The 17,119-nt window shown below is 39.5% G+C and overlaps 4 protein-coding genes across 4 annotated transcripts; 2 read left to right on the top strand and 2 right to left on the bottom strand.

Moving 5' to 3' along the window:
* Positions 1–375: 375 nt before the first annotated feature.
* On the top strand, positions 376–8,586 carry LOC128894737 (protein hobbit). Its single transcript, XM_054156690.1, has 16 exons — positions 376–848; positions 921–1,047; positions 1,127–1,318; positions 1,399–1,650; positions 1,879–2,040; positions 2,117–2,329; positions 2,400–2,667; positions 2,745–2,967; positions 3,047–3,165; positions 3,245–3,565; positions 3,628–4,067; positions 4,137–6,234; positions 6,330–6,574; positions 6,646–7,702; positions 7,793–8,010; positions 8,096–8,586. Exons 1-16 carry the CDS (start codon positions 790–792, stop codon positions 8,378–8,380), a joined length of 6,279 nt encoding a protein of 2,092 aa, XP_054012665.1. The 5' UTR covers positions 376–789; the 3' UTR covers positions 8,381–8,586.
* A 76-nt stretch (positions 8,587–8,662) lies between these two features.
* LOC128894746 (sesquipedalian-1-like) lies at positions 8,663–9,846 on the bottom strand. The gene is made up of 2 exons (XM_054156710.1): positions 9,169–9,846; positions 8,663–9,084 (listed from the first exon to the last, which is right to left on the bottom strand). Exons 1-2 carry the CDS (start codon positions 9,460–9,462, stop codon positions 8,728–8,730), a joined length of 651 nt encoding a protein of 216 aa, XP_054012685.1. The 5' UTR covers positions 9,463–9,846; the 3' UTR covers positions 8,663–8,727.
* Positions 9,847–9,878: 32 nt separating this feature from the next.
* On the top strand, positions 9,879–11,611 carry LOC128894743 (corepressor interacting with RBPJ 1). Its single transcript, XM_054156704.1, has 6 exons — positions 9,879–10,093; positions 10,182–10,276; positions 10,349–10,599; positions 10,672–10,798; positions 10,876–11,007; positions 11,090–11,611. Exons 1-6 carry the CDS (start codon positions 10,022–10,024, stop codon positions 11,559–11,561), a joined length of 1,149 nt encoding a protein of 382 aa, XP_054012679.1. The 5' UTR covers positions 9,879–10,021; the 3' UTR covers positions 11,562–11,611.
* LOC128894741 (ribosomal protein S6 kinase beta-1-like) lies at positions 11,552–16,712 on the bottom strand. Its single transcript, XM_054156700.1, has 13 exons — positions 16,268–16,712; positions 16,148–16,188; positions 15,814–15,988; positions 15,658–15,741; positions 15,465–15,598; positions 15,323–15,385; positions 15,117–15,245; positions 14,958–15,048; positions 14,754–14,870; positions 14,538–14,669; positions 14,224–14,331; positions 13,966–14,144; positions 11,552–13,905 (listed from the first exon to the last, which is right to left on the bottom strand). Exons 1-13 carry the CDS (start codon positions 16,352–16,354, stop codon positions 13,830–13,832), a joined length of 1,416 nt encoding a protein of 471 aa, XP_054012675.1. The 5' UTR covers positions 16,355–16,712; the 3' UTR covers positions 11,552–13,829.
* Between the last annotated feature and the right edge of the window lie 407 nt (positions 16,713–17,119).

The following is a 17,119-nucleotide window of genomic DNA, read 5'->3' as shown; positions in this document are numbered from 1 at the left end:
TGTCCTTCACCTATTTTGCAATTTACAACAATTTACAACACGACGAACTCTGTATCTGCGTACGACACGACTTCGTTTCAAATGCAATTACAGTTCAAATATTAACAACGTCTTCGTTAGGAAGACTGACATTACTATTATTACATTTTACTTGTAACCTGTTGAACGCCGAGTAAAGATCTTTTACCCAAACATGTGGTGAAAATAATTTGTATTTTGGTATGAGAACAGTTGCTCGATTTGTTTCGAAAATTAATTTGCTCGCGAACCAGTCGTCGATATTTAATTGAAAGTTGTGTATCGCATCGTGTTACATATTGCGATCGTTTCGATCTAAAAACTCACTATTTTACAGAGAAAAATGTGTTTACTAACCTTACACTTGCATCCAATTTGTAGGTTAATTTGGAGGTTTTATTTAATTTTAGCGAGCTCCGGCACGATTAACATAATATGCTTCTTTTTATTAGATGACTAGAAACGCATTTAACGTTTAACGATTGCTATAGTTAACTAGGACCTTTTGTAACTTATGTAAATCGCGAATCGTTTCGTGTCACTGTTAAATATGGTCGAAAACATTCGTGTTCCTTGAGAAAGTATCGAAAATGTAAAATCGATACATCGACGTGCTCGAAGGAAAAACTATATATATATATAGAAATAGTTATTTCGTTAGCTGTCATATTTCACCAATGCTCATCCTTGCGATTTAGCTGTTGTTGCTGCTTAATTCAGTCGCTCGATCGTTTTAATGAAAATTCTGACGTCGCTATGTAACTCGTAAAAATGACTGGGTTAATCGTCTTTTGTACGATCTGTTTTGTTCTCTACTGCATTTTCACCTGGTAAGGTTAACAGTTGGATGAAATCAGTTTCTATAATTGAAAATGCAGTATCTTACAAAATTTGTTTCTCAGGGTGATACCAAGACTCGTGGCATGGCTGGTAAAGAGACGATACAAAATTTATCTACGAGTTGGGCACATTTCGCTACCGTATTTTATACTTCGGGACGTAAACGTTTCGAAAAATGGTTTCACGTTGGTAAGTTGTAACTAGATATCGTTCTTTAAGAATTTTTTACAATTATCGAAATACTTCTAATCGAACAAACTGATTTCAGCAAGTCGAGGAAGTTAGTATACGTAGCAGTTTGTTTAGCAGCGACGTAGCAAAACTCTTGGCGGTGATCATGAAAGATGTTAGAGTTAACAAGGATGTTCCGATTAAAGTCCCGTGCATTGTAAAGAAACCCAAAGAACCGATGGATTTTAGGAATAAGAAAATTCCATCCATAATCATAACATTTGTGCAGGTATATAATCCGCTATGAAAAATGTGTTTGTTTTTAATCTTTTAATTTATATTAATTAAGACCATTCTAAAATTTTTTAGTTTATGGCTGTGCACGTAGAGAATTTAAATCTTCTGGTCTTGGGTAACGGTTGGCTCGCTAATGGAAGCGCAGAGAGTCTCACTTTGGATGGCAGCGTTGTTCACGGAGCCCGTACTCTTCTCGCGTCCGCATCTGTTATTGGTGGCGCCATGAAGTTGTTACGCCACGCGTCGGATGCCTGTCTTTTGCAAATATCCTTCGCTAGTACAGCCGAAGCTACTTTGAAAGCACAAGGAGAACTGTCTGTGGAGGTAAGAACATACTTACTTATGGTGTACGCATGTTCTGTATCAGCTTAATCGTTTTTATGCGCAAATTGCAAAAGGCATAGAGTTTTACGACATTTATACGGCGATCTAAGAATTTAGCTCAATGCTTTGAACGGTAGCTATTTGTGTTTAGCGCACTTAACGGATGATCCTGAACAACTGTCCCTTGAAATGGAAATAAATTGGAATCAAGCAGGATCTAATTTATAGAAATTGTACATCGGAATAACGCAGACAGAGGGTTCTGGAGGAGCAGGTCTAATTAGCTTCTTCAAAGACAGAAGTTCGTTAAGCGCTACATCTTCGTATTCCGATGCGGATGTCAATACTTCCAACGATTTATTGGCTCGCTTAGCACCAGTTATACCAAAGGTAAAATTTTCTGGCGCTCAATTAAAGAAAATATAGATTTTATTAATGTAATTAAACACAAGCTGTAAATGTTTAGGATTTCATGCTGAAAGTAGGTAATACATCGATAATCACGGGTAGAGAAGATGGGATGGTACTTGGTTTGGAAGGTACGATGAAGGGCCTTCAAATTAACACGAAATTCCAACCGTGTGGCTTGCAGTTAAATCTTACTTTAAATTTGGATGGGCTGTCTGTTCGTAGCAAACTTCCTATTTTGACGTTACGATCGTTATTAATAAATTCAAAGGTAACAAACTGCATTACTGCGATACGCGTTCCATTGTTAATCGGATTGATTTTCATAATTTTGCCTACAGGTGGAACAAAACGTTTTACAAATTGCTACGCAAATCAATACACTTTCGATCATTTACGATCATAAAGATTGGGAGACAATATTATGCAGCACCGATCACGAAATTTCAGAGCCTGTCGGTAGCATAACATTAAAGAATAAATTACCTTGGTTAGACGTAAGAGTGAACACCGAATTTTACGATTCGTCCCTAAGCGTCAAGTTGTTGGATGTCGATGAAGTTTCATGCGGGGTAGCTCGTATGAAATTTTCTCTAAACACACCTACAGGTACAGGTCTGATGTATCTGTATGTCAAGTTTCTCAATTTAAATGAAAATAATAATATCAGTCGTTTAATTCGATAGACACGATCGATGGTTGGAATACGGAATTGGTTGTGGAATCCTTATATTGTACTTTAAACGGTTCCAGTACCGTTACCGAGGAAACGTCTCATCGATGGGGAACACCTCTGTCTATCGGGGTATTATTAGCTACAACGCGTACCAATGCCATAGGGATCGCGGTGGATGCTCTCGTAACCGAATGGAGTTTGGAACTTGCCAGATTTCTCGAAGAAGCGTATAAGTAAGTCACGCGATCAGGGGAAATAAATATTCCAATCGTAGCTCGATACTTCCAATAACTATGTTTAACTATTCCGCAGATGCACTCAAAGGTACAGAAGAACCGAAACAACAAAAAAGACTAGCGATCCGGATAATATCATTCAATTGAATCTCAAAATTACGAATTGTAATTTATTCTTTATCGCAGAAAATAATCGTACGTATACGCGCATCTGTCACTGTATAAGTTCATCGGTAGCGACGGATCTCCACGTGATGTTTCTGTTCATTTACAGTATCCGTTATGACACGTTTGGACACTGCAAATTTAGAGCACAACGCGAAACGGCTAGTGGCCGTGGCGGAAGGCGTGAGCGCGATAACTTTGAATAAAAACGAGCCGATCACCTGTCAACATGCACAAGCATTGGTTCACCCCTTCTTAGCTATAAAAAAATGCAAAGGTGCTGTCAGTTCTGAAACTATAAACATCAGTCTGGATGGAACTAATTTGGCTTGGAGTCCTAATTTACATCTCCGACTTTTGCAACTCTGGCTGGAGTCTGTAGACTTCAGATCCATTATAAGTCGAGACACGTCTTCGATCGACGTTCAAAGTACGTCTGCGTCTACAGTCCTCGAATGAGACTAATCGAACTAATCCAAATTTCGTTTACAGACGGAAGAGTCGAAAAGCCGAAACGGGTGTTGGACATACTGGCTACCGGCGGTATCAGCCTGTCTATAGATATATCTCCTAAACACTTCCTAGAACTTTCGTCGGATCAATTGCGTTGGTCGCAAGGAGAATGGAGGTTGAATTATGTTCGCGCTACGTTAGACATGGCCGACATAATTATGATAGAAGGTTTCGAGCTTGTTAAAGTATCGGATAACGCGGAAGTACGGATAGAAAGACAGAGTAGCGAGGGTTTCGTTCTGGATTGGAACGACACTTGGGCGCTCAATATCGAATCGGTAAAGGCTTGCTTTCCATACGAGCATCAGTTCACCGACGCGATTCAGAATGAATTGTTCAGTATAAGGAAATGGTTGAAGGAGATTCATTCTTCTTCGAGCACCAGGAATCTACGTTTACCGCGCGATTTGATCGTAAAGGTAAGTTCTGTTAGCCGAGCGCTGAGCGAAACGGTGAGGTCCGTGTAATGAATAAATACGTAATTCCAGATAAAAGAGTGGGTGTTCGAAGTGAGCGACGACCCGTTCGAAGTACGATTGCGGGATAATTACGAGCTTTTGGAGGACGAGTATAAAGAGAGCTTGAAGCGCCAGGCGATGCTCGATGCTAAAGTACAAGTGCTCTGCCGTACTCATTTATTATTGCCCCAGGATAAAGTCGAGGAACTTTACGCCAGTTTGAATAAAAAGAACGCCGAGATCTACGTTCAAAGATGGAAGCAAATGCAACGCGCCGGGCCAGCGAGAACGCGACTGTTCGCGTGGTCCATGTTAGACCTCGAGATACTGATCTTGGCTGATCCGTCGATTAACGGTACGGAGAACGCGACGAAAGCCATCAGGGAAATGGACGCGGAGACGCCCTGGCCCGAGGACGGCCTCGAGTTCAGCGCGCTCTGGGTCAGAGGAATAAGCTTGAAGTGCGCCGAATGGAAACTTCAGCTACGAGATTTCCCTCAGCCGTTGCTGTTGGTCGAGAGTTTGAGCGTGTGGGGTAGGCTAGCTGGCGCGGAGGCCCTGGCACCTCCGAGAGCCAGGCGCACTGTGAGAATCGAGATCGGTGCGCCTTGGGAGGACATCGTCGTAGAAAGAGGAATGACGTCCTTAAAGTACTATCACGATCTCAATTGGGACATCGATAAATTTCGTTACGCGTTCGGTCCGTGCTGGGAGCCCGTGATAGCCCAGTGCAATCTCAGCTTCGAAAAGATACTTCATCCGTCGCGGGACCCGAGCCCTCCATTGCCATTCTGGGACAAAATGCGTTTATCTTTTCACGGTAGAATAACGCTCTGCGTGAAACAGTTGACGGTGTTGTTGCACGGTTCACTGGATCCGTACAATACCACGGAAGAGATGGAACTGACGTGGACGGGACTAGAGCTCGATTGGACGCAGGGAAAGATCATCGTGAAAGGAGACTTGGACGTTTACGTTCGCACGGCGAGCAAATACGACGATTGTAGGTTGCTCCATTTACCGAACGTTCGGCTGAGTATGAAGCTGGCTTGGGTTTGCTTGGGCGACCCCAGGGACCATCATACCGCGATACCTTGCGCTGCCGATCGACTGCCGGAGTACTCGAGCAATCAAGAGCACGATTCGTTCAGAGCGTTCCGTTCGCAGAACTTGAACGTCAGCCTTTCGCTCGAGACGAAGCCGATCTCCGGGTCTCCGGCGCTTACCAGCGCGCCAACAGCGTTACTTTATGGGAGCACTTTGAGATGGTTCGAGAACCTAAAGTTCATCTTGTCAGGCGCGACGAGGCCGACGAGGAAAGGGCCGCTCTTCAAGAACATCAGACCCCGAAAGAAACAACTCAGTCGACATTACAGAAAAGTCAGGCTGACTTTGGCTTTCCATCGATTTCACGTTAGCTATTGGATGTCGTTCGCGATGCAACGCGGATTCGAGGTAACTGGCGGGAGGGTGGCGTGTAGCTCCGAACACAATTTGTCGTTGCATCCGATCGACGACGGTTTGATACACCGGCCGCGAGCCGAGTGGTCGGTGGTTTACATGAACTGCGAGCTCAGCGACGCGGAGATTTGGCTGAAGAGCGCTCTCCAAGAGGACAAGGAGAGCGCGTCGCTGCGACAACCGGTCGAGAAGTGTTATTGCTTGAGCGTGGCGCGCGTCAGTTATGGCAGAGAGGCGATGGTGACAGGAGTGAGCGGAGGAGACACTCCCACGCACAGGCTCGTCGTTCACGATTTGAAAGGAGCTTGGACGAAGACGAACAGAGACGTCGCTTTCGCACTCTTCGATTCCTTCATAAAGACTCAACAGCTGAAAAAGAATCTTTCGACCGCTGCGCTGAAGGGCTTTCACAGAGAAAATTCGTCGACTTCGCACAAGAATCGCACGAGATCCGTCGAGCCGAAAATCGTACCGACGCAGATCACCTCGTCTTCCGCGACGAAACCGCAACAGGGAGAGGCGGTCGGGATGCTCCAGAGATTGATCGCCGAAGCTGCGAACAAACCAGTCGCGTTCAGCGACGATCTCTCGGTACAAACCAGAGGTCAACAACTACGAGGACTGGCGGCTTGTCACCAGGACGACGTTTTGCACAAAAATTGGCTGAGTACGATTAAGCTTACGGTTAAGCTTCTAACTTTTTATGTAACGTTCCAAGAAAAACGAACGAAAATAATTGTAATCGTGTATCGTCTCTTTCAGTTGCCTTGGTAAACAGTCAGGTATTATTGAAAGGTATCGAGACACGGGGTTACGTGATACTGTCCGCAGCCAAAGCTGAAATATTGCAGAGAATTCACCAACCGGTATGGAAGGAGAGAACTTTAGTATCGAAGACAACGTGGGTCGGCTCGTTGGAATGCATGCAGTATTATGCGACGGTCAGCGCCAACATCGACGAGAATATCGACGATAATATAATGTGGCTGACGTTGGACAATATACAGGTAATAAATAAACGGAAATTGATAGGTACGAGCTCTATCGACGGTAAAATTAATCGTTCGATTTCGCTAAGGAAAAAGATTCGACAGTGATAGCTGGTCTACCGGACGTACCTGCATTGGTAGGTTCTGGACAAAGTGTCGGAGGTGTCGTGAGTCAAACCGTTGGCGGCGGTGGCGGGCCCCAACACCAACTTCAACGTATCGTTTCGAGGTGCAAATGCGAATTCTTTTACGTTGGTTACGGCCAGGCATTGGACGTCGGGTGTATCGATCAAGTCCCTCCGCCACCGAGGGAAGAAGTCAGCCTGTGGGAGAGAAAAGAACTTTCAGCTGCCGACGCATTCACGTTGATGCATCACGACTTGGATGTTTGCACGAATTCTTTGCAGTATGCTATGATTTTGGATATCGTGAATAATTTGTTGCTTTACGTCGAACCGAGAAGAAAAGAGGCGTCGGAACGGTTACAGAGAATGAGATTTCAGTTACAACTACATTCCGTGCAGGATCAAAAGCGACCGATTCAACAGCTGCAGAACACTGTGCGGGGATTGGTAGCGAAATTGAGAAGATTGGAACGCGAAACGTATTTGGTGCAGAAAGCTCTCGCAGAGGAGTCCAGTCCTGAATTGCTGGCAGAAATGGAACGGTTGGAGGCGAGAGTTTTCGAATGTAAGGAAAAATTATCCGCGAAGGCCGAAGAACTCGACGTGATGTTGAGTTGCTACAAAGAAACCACCGCCCCCGCCACAGCTTCGACTACGTTGAAAGATAAACCAGCAGCGGTTGCGAGAGTGGCTGAAATTTGTTTCAAGCACGCCCAGTGGAGGTTGACTGATGCGGATGGACAGTTGGGTATCGCGGATCTTATTTTAACCAATTTCCTGTACACCAAAACCAGTAAAACCGATGATTCCGTCGAGCATCTCCTAGAGCTGGGATACGTTAAGATGACCAATTTATTACCAAATCAAATTTACACGGAAGTTTTGACGCCCACAGAATTACAAAGTAACATGCCCGTTGAAAGGCAAAGAGCCCTTCGAGTATTTTGTAGGGAAAAGGCACCGGTTGCTGGAATATCCGTTAAAGAACATTTCGAGATCAATGTGGTCCCTTTAACGCTAGGTAAATTTAGATTCTGTTTCGATCGCTTGCAAACATTGAACGGTTTATAATTCGTCGAGTGATTTTATCGTGATTTTAAATTTAATTTAGGTTTAACGAAGAAGTTTTTCAATACGATGCTCAAATTTTGTTTTCCCGAGAGAGATCCGGATGGAATAGAAGAGCCTCCTGCGCCTCAACGAGATTCCTCATTTTACGTACCGATCGAAAGAAGAGATGACGTAGAAAAGATGAAAGAAAGAGCGGATAAAAATAAACTTTTCATATACATAAAAATACCAGAAGTACCTGTTCGTGTTTCTTACAAGGTAATCTATCTCTAGATGAAAAGAAAGGTATTGAAATTATTGTTCTCCTTATTGCAAACCTTCCTAATTATTCGCGTTGTTACAGGGAAATAAAGAGAAAAATCTGGAAGATGTTCGCGACTTTGCTCTAGTAATACCAACGTTAGAATATCATAATGTTACGTGGACATGGCTAGATCTCCTTCTGGCTATGAAAAGCGATTCTAGGCGTGTAATATTAAGTCAAGCTATTAAACAGAAATTACAGATCAAGCCAAGAGGTCCACAGGAAGAGTCTGCTCCGCAAGAAGAAGATAAAGCTCGACTTTTGTTGGGTGCTAGGCATCTACCTGGTGACGCCAGAAAGAAAGGTGTATTTAAATTTAAATAGTCGATTATTCCTGCTCTTGGATATTGGTATTCATTGTAATAAAATATTTAATAAAAGAAGGGAATCGGATGCATTGAACGTGTAGTACCTAGACTAGACCGTATGTACATCTTTGGTATTAAGTGTTTTTATTAAAACAAAACAATATTCGTAAACTTTTCTATTTATACTTATTGTACAATAAAACTCAAAGTTGTATAATAGTACACATCGTGCGCTTCATTACACAATGCCTTAGTAAACTTGAACTCATTGTTGTAAAAAATGAAAAATACATTCCAATAACGTTTCATAAGTACAAGTTATATTTTCCATTGAAATATTTACAATTTACATGCGTCACACTGTTATAAAGTAATCAAGGGAGCCTCTGCATTTTTTCTAGCGTGTCTCCATTCGTTTAAGTCAGCCAAAATTTTCCTACCATACTTAGTATGCAATTCACGAAACGTTATCTTTGTTCTCGGAACGTTTTCTGTTCTACCAGGAGCAGATCTGACGCTTTGCGAACGATGATGAGACTCCGGGCGATTGAAAGGATTATGTCGCTGCCGCGGTGGAGCTTTGGGCGATTGTGGAGGAGGAACAACCACCGCGGGTTCTTCTTCCGTGGCATCCAACTGCCTTTGCAACTCAGCCACCATAAGTTTCATGTAATCGTAACTTGCGCATGCCAAAGCTTTCATCCACTGTTCCATGGATTCCTAAAAATTATTGCAAGAGTATATGTACAGCCTGTGAACCAAACATTGCATTCGACAGTATGAAATTTAACAAACTATTTTTACTTGAGATTCCGCTGCGAGAGCATAGTTTCTATTGTTTGGTCCGTGGAATACTATTTGAAAGCCAAATTGTTCCTCGTCCTCTGTCAATTCGATGGTACAACCTTCCAGGACTATCATACCCACTGGCTCTTTATCGCCACGTCGCTCAAAGTAAAATAATATATTTCCTTTGAGAACGAACCACCTTCTTTGATATCCACGATTCAGTTCACCGCGTTTGTTTAACCAACCCTCGCGATCTACCGGTGTCGCCGAAGTAGCGAAAGCTACCATATTTTTCTCGTTTATTTTCATTGCATTTGAAATTGTACTGTTAAATAGATGGTTGTCAAACAACGTTGTTACGATTTTCCGCTCAAGACGATCTTATCAAATTTATGCGATGCTTTCTTCGTTCGATGCTCTTGATTAAAGAACAAACAAACGGAACTGTTTTACTTTTCGATGCTTTCGAATCTTTACGTTTAAAGATAGGTTAACTGTACACAATTTTTACATCGTGTATTTAAGGTTAACTTTAAACGTCAAAATAGCTGGATTCTTGCGATCGATGTACTTTGAAGAATATAAAGCGAAAATTTGTAATTATTTAAATACTTATTGTGCACTGTTTAATCGATGTTTCTTTATACGATGTATCTCGCTTTGTCTATTTTGACATTTCACAACGTATGTTTACACATTTGGCAAGTTGATGTACTAACCTTCCATGACAGTAAAAAAAAAAAGACGCAATGGTGGGATAAAAGTAGAAACGTCACAGAATTTCTATAGATTTGTTATACGTGTTGTTTGTTAAACGCGTAACGATATATTAATTCATCTCTGATACGTGTCGATTTAGTAATTCAAAATGGGAAAAGGATTTAATAATTACATGTGCAAGAAGTTTTTCCATCCAGCATCTCGAGATAACTTAAAACGAGTAAGCTTCTTATTTTGTCGTAAAAGCTTCTTATATAGGTTATGTATAGTACGAGTAATGATTAAATTACCGACTGTGTTTTTATTAGGTATGGATGGCTGAACAGCAAGCAGAGGCTTACAAGAAAAAGCAGGAGGAATTACGTGTTCAATATGAAAAGGAACAAGATCTTCACAATAACAAGTCGGTCAAATGATTTCCCTTAACGGAATTTTGGAGCCCAGTTTCCACTAACTTTTACCCTGTTTGTTACAGAGCATTACTCAGCAAAGAAAGCAAAGACAAACTTAGTGTAAATTTCATGTACGAACCTCCTCCTGGAGCAAAGAAAGAGCGAGAGAAAGAAGACAACGAGCCGGAGTATAAATTTGAATGGCAACGCAAGTATAACGCGCCTAGAGAAAGTTATTGCAAAGGAGACAGTGAAATCAGAGATCAACCATTTGGTATTCAAGTACGTAACGTACGTTGTATCAAGTGTCATAAGTGGGGACATATAAACACAGGTTTGTAATAATTGTATAATTATTATAAAATATTACATTAAAATCGTGTTTATTAATACATGTTACTTGTAGATAAGGAGTGTCCTCTGTATAGTCAAGCAATGAGTGTAGTAATGGCAAATAATTCGCAAACTCCATCTGCTCCTGATGCTCTGACTCTAGTTCAACAAATGAGAGAAGATGGTTTAGCTCTTAAAAAGTAAGTTAAAATTATATTATCCCTCGGAACAATTTCCCTCTGTCTTTCTTGGTGTCTTATAAACGATTTATTTGCAGATCAGCACTCAATGCTCAACAACATTTACGGGTTCCGGAACATGAACATCTTATGGTCTCTGATGACGAGGAGCAATCAGAAATAACGTTTTTAAAAACTCTGTCCAAGAAAGAAAAGAAAAAGTTATTAAGGTAAATAATTTTCCTTGTATAAATTTTCAGTGACAATCGTTTGCAGGGACAGACTAAATTTTTCTAAAAACATCGATTGCAGGAAATTACAGCAACTCGAAAAAAAGACTAAGAAAACGAAAAAACGAAAGTCGAAACACAAAAAAATAAAACGCAAAAAGAGTAGCAGTGATACAGATAGCGATACGGAGAGTAATAGTAGCGACACTGTTAGTAGTAGCAGTAGTGGTGACAGTACCACTGACAGTGGCCATGTGTCGAAAGAATCGAAAAAGAAACGACAAAAGAAGGAAAAGACAGATTGTAAGATCTCAAACAGTGAAATTACGGATCATCGTAAAAAGAAGGAGAAGCGTAAAATAAATAATCGGAGGGAGGGACGTGAATACGAGTACAAAATGGAAGATAAATACAAAAAGAGTCATCGGAAGGATGAGAAAAAAAGTAAAAACAGAGATTTTGTTAACCACAGGAAGAGAAAAAACATAGAATTTGACGAGGATAGAAATAGTGAAAGGCGCGATAGAAAGAGAACAAAACGATCTAAAGATTAATTATGTTTTTTACACATTTAAGGTATACAATAAATTTAGATTATTCGTAACATGTACGTGGGTATGTCCGCACGCATGCATGAATGCTTGCGCGTGTTTTCTATTCGTACAGAATCACAGAACACTAAGTAAAATAAGATATACGCGTATATAGCTTTTATATACGTATAATGGAAAGTACAATATAATACGAACAGCGGTTTTATTCTTATTAAACTATATAATGTATCTCAAATAAACAACAAAAATTACTGCAAAACGTTGATAAACTGTGCATTTTTCATAATATTAATTTCTGATGGGTGTTTTATACGAGGTGACGTTCGAAGAAAATTTGATAAACAAATATTATTTCAATCCTGTATTATTTCAACTGTAAATGGCTAAAATAGATAAGCTCTTAAACGGCTCAACATTCAACGATATTTCATTATGCGTGTCTAAAATTATCATTACTAAACAAGTGTCGATATTATTTCTGTTTTGACGAGTCCCGTTAAAAAACAGTAACTCTTTAATAAATACTTAGATAGTGCTACTATTGTAATATCACATACATGAAAATAATGCAGTTTTGTAAGATTGCCAACAAGAACCTTAAAATATCTTAACGTAACCTTAATAGATTAATGTTGGTAAAATTTGAATTGTATTAAGCGTTAAGCTTTTCTGTTTCCTTTTACTTGTAGATACCAAGAAGCAAAATATGTTTACTAAGATTCAGCAAAGTGAAAAAATCGACTTGGGGGAGACCTCTCATCGGTTGTCCCGTCTCTTTTCGCCTCTAGTCAAGTCGATTCTTTAAATATTTATATACCGCGAATCAGCAGAGACATACATATACGTATAATATTTGAAAACGTGGCACTCACTTCTTTACATTATAATTTTATTATAGAAAAATGTAATAGAAGTGAAACATTCACTGCATTTTCTGTCTAAAGAAGCAAGAGGGTAATTTCCTATCTTTGAAAATGTTTACCTATAGATGCGTATTATTATGTACGTACGTATGTATCTTACAAAGTATCAATTTCTCACTCTCAACAATTTACTTTTATAATACAGTTAGCTATTAACAAGACTTTTACATACTTATCTTCTAACACGCGTGTGTACACGTTTTACTATGTAAAAGTTAATACTATCCAGCTGGTAGCTGTGAACACTTGGGCAGTTTGAATCTGTTGTGTAATTGTCACTTTCACAATGATTACATCTAGAGTAGAATCGGATTGGTTAGTGATCAGGGAATGACGATTCATTAAGTATATTAAGGCGTTACGAATGCAATTTAACCGCGTTGCCTCTTCTCTAAAAACAAAATTATCCAAAAAATTTATATACAAGACATTACTGCTCGATAAATCACAATTAAGTATGAGCAAAATATGTCCGTTTATAATACCCCTCCGATTCTGCTATAATATAGATCAATGCAGTTTTTCTTCTTTTTTTTTTTTACACTGCTATGATTTTATGTATTCTCTATTATTTTGAAGGAATCAACACTTTATACTAGTGGCAGAACAAGTTTCGAGTCTAGTCGTGTCCAATACTTGAGAAATTACCATGATCTATGTATCCTTTATCGTAAAAGACGTTCAAATGATTTTGGAACGTACGTAAATATTTGTTTAAAAATCATTCGGTTAACTCGAGATACAATGAAGGAATTGCACGATCTATAAATTCTCATAGAGCAAACAATTCGAAAATACAGCACATTCTTTCTTCTTTTTCGGAACGAATCTTTAGGTACACTCAAATCAATTTTCGTTGGCCTAATTTTGTACACTAACGATGAACTCGTAATTGGCGACGAGTCAGACATTTAAAAGAAATCGAATAACTCGTTGCAAACGATGGGATAGCATGTCATCAAAAATATCTCTTACACCTCTCAACAGTACAGCGTCTTTCTTCAAAAGAATGCACCTGTTATCAAAAACCTACGTATATTTACACAACGAAAACATATATAACTTTCCTTCTTTACATCGTAAACAATCGTTAGTCACGCTATGGCAGTTACAGGCCTGCGTAAAATTTGTACGCCGGTAGCACCACTGCTCTACAAGCGTAACTTCTCCTTAGCGTTTAGAATTAGTTGTTGCTATGTATATAGAAGCAAATCACGTTAAATTTGCTAAATGTGACTGTTGTACTACAGAAAAATAAGTAAGCCAGAAAATGATGTTACAAATATTTTTCCAAGATTTAAGATGGAAAAACAGCGTTTTCTCGCGTACTTCTGTCTATGAATCACTATAAACGGTTCGACAGTTGACTTATATCTGTCATTTCGGTATCTTCCACGTTATGTGAACCTACTACGTGATGCCTAGAAATCAAAAAATAAAATAGTTGGGGGATTAAAATAAAATATCGAAGTTAACGGTACCTGTGGTGGTTATAATGAGACGATGTACGAAGATGGGTGTCGGGTGATCTTGGCGATAAGCTATGAAGACTTCCACTGAACCCTGTACATAGAAGACCTTTGCGAGGACTTCTAGCATTTACAACTCTTGGTTGCGAGTACATCTCTTCCAGAACGCTCGGTGCTACATACGTGAAACCCTGTAAACGGTCAATTGTATTTTGTTTTACCGTTCAAAGTAGTTGATTTACTATCGTAGAAGCATATCGTGTTACTTACTTGAAATATCATATTAGCAGATTCGCTTAATGTACTTTCAACTGGAGAATCGACCGGTACGGTTGCCGTAAACTGTTCGTCAAATTGCGACGTATCATCGGCGCTTTTCTATAAATATTTCGAAATGCATTTATTTACTGTCCCACTATTCTATATTAACACGTTGACTGCCAAAGCGAAATCGTTAGACGTCGCGAAGAGGCCACGCTTATTCGATGCGATACAACACCTACTAAGCGCCGGCCGACATAACTTGGCGCGGTGCCACGACATAACCCGATATGGCAATCAACGTGTTAATTAAAGTTACTTACTAACGATGGTTTAAAGGGTGGTTCTAGCTTTCGAGAAATTACATCCTGCCAATTAATATGCTTAAAAAAGTTATGATTCATAATTTGTTCGGCATCTTCGAAACCGGATCCCAATCTTTGAAGTACTTGTCTCTGTAAGCAATACGTGGAACATAGTTTTTATACGAGTCACTTTTCCCAACGGTATCGCATGCGATAAAATTTTGCTAACGATACCTTTAATAATTTTCGTATCAAGTCTCTCGCATCTGGTGTTAGATATTGCGGAAGACTCAGTTTTCCTCGTAAAATTTTTTCAATTGTTTTCCTTCTGTCGTCTCCTGTAAACGGTGGCTGTAAACGAGGAATACGCAAAATTATTCCGTCTATTTTAATCATCGAAAACTTTTTAATAACTTTCTGTTTATTTCATTCGCGTACCATTCCGGTAAGCATGTCGAACATTAGCGCACCTAAACTCCACCAGTCAACAGCCTTGCCATGTCCGCTTCTCGTTAAGATTTCTGGTGCCCTAAACACGTTAGCGTTATTTTGGTATGCAGTTTATTCTTAGTTTTGAATAAAAAACGCTGTACTTACATGTATTCTATAGTGCCGCAAAATGTATGCGTCACTGTACCTTCTTGTATATGCTCTTTGCACAAACCGAAGTCTGTTAATTTAACATGACCTTCGCTGTCTAGTAAAATATTTTCTGGCTTCAAATCTCTGCAACAACGATCGATATCGTTAGATGTATGCGCAATACACACTTCGGTAATGGTAAATAATTAAAACAACCGTACCTGTATATAATACCTTGATTGTGAAGATGTTGCAATGCGAGGATAATTTCGGACAAATAAAAACTGCAAGCAAAAACAGACACAGGAGATATTGATCCATGAAATATTACGAAACAAATGACTACGAAATCGGTTAACTTACCATGCTGTGTCTTCCAAAAAAATGCCTTCTCTATCTAAGTATGTGAAAAGTTCTCCGCCGCAAAGATATTCCAATATTAAATATAATTTGCCACCGGTTTGAAAAGCATACATCAGATTCACAATGAACGGATGCTATAATAAAAATAAACTAAATAGCTATAGTGTTATCACGTTTGATGAATTATACTTACTTTTACAGCCTCTAAGATATTTCTTTCCGCCTTTGTATGAGCTGTATCTTTCTGATTTCGTATGATAGAAGCTTTTCTTAATACCTACAGGTAGTAGAAATTGTCAACGTTCTTTCATTGTGTTCTTTTTGTTTGTGCACAAGCAAAAATATTTACCTTCATCGCAAAAATGCTGCCTTTATCTTTTCCTGTGACTTTTTTTACTTGAAAAACTTTTCCGTATCCACCTTCTCCAAGAATCTTGCACAATTCAAAGTCTTGCGGTCCAGTTTTCTCTTGTCCTGGATTGACATTTTGCTCTGATAATTGAACTCTTTCTAAATTATCGGATCTGTTAAAGAAAATATTTCTGTAGTTCCTTTTTTCCAAGGTGCGAAAGAGAGGGAGGTGGTTAAAATGAATTTAACAGCAAATTCGTATCGTTTTGTAAATATTGTAGGGTTTAGCTGTAAGGTCAATGTCGTTGACCTTCAAAAGCTATAATACTTACTCTAATATAGTATTCGCGTTCGTGGCATGATTGTACTCGTCCTAAAAATAAAGAGAAATGAATGAGAGATCCGGTATAAACAGCAGAAGAATTTATTAAAAGCTCGGCCAAAAAACGAACTTCTCTGCTTTCAAGAATATCGTTGTCTGACTCGTCTTGATTTACGGAATCTCCATCGTGTAATTCTATGTCAAATACACCAGCCATCCTCTTTACGACGAAATCACATTTAAGAATTTCTCTGGTTAGTAGTTTTAATTGATCGTAACGTGTTCGAATAATGTAGGTAAACGTATGTGCGTAAAAGCGATGGAATGTTACTTCTTTTTTATTCGTCTGTCCCAACGCACTTATTTCGTGGCGGATAGATCGAACTATCTACGACCGTCAGCCGTAAATTATAACTGAAATCATAAGTGTTATCGTGAGGAATGTCTGTTCTTTTTTTAGGAAATAATCAGACGAAAACGTAACAACTTCGCAAAAAAAACACACGATTCACGTAGCCTATGACACAGGGCAACAGGGCATGGACAGCGCAAATAGGAACCCCGATCTACCACGAAATACAGAAAAGATATACAACAGAAACTTTTACGAGGTTTCGTCTCGTCTGAAGTTGAATACGAAATCCGCTACTTTTTACACCGTTGGTTGAAATTCAATCTTCGAAACTTCGATCGTTTCTCTTTCGGTATCTTTCAATCCGCTCGAATCTATTTGCATTTATTTAAAAATCGGTACATATGAATAATTTTTGGACGATCCTACGAAGTACAAAATGACTGTGATTCATAACATTACATTTTGTTTGTTGTGAAAAAAAGTATAAATAAAACCATGTTCGCGACAAAAGCTTATTGGCAGGGCCGATTTTAGCAATATTGGCGTCCTGAGCAAGATTATCGTGGCGCCCCTTTAGGAGTATATACAGGGTGTCCCAAAAATGTTATAACACCTTGAAAGGGGTGG

This window comes from Hylaeus anthracinus, unplaced genomic scaffold, assembly GCF_026225885.1.
Source record: "Hylaeus anthracinus isolate JK02 unplaced genomic scaffold, UHH_iyHylAnth1.0_haploid 4, whole genome shotgun sequence".
Taxonomy (NCBI): Eukaryota; Metazoa; Arthropoda; class Insecta; order Hymenoptera; family Colletidae; genus Hylaeus; species Hylaeus anthracinus.
This window is presented reverse-complemented; position numbering and strand designations above follow the sequence as displayed.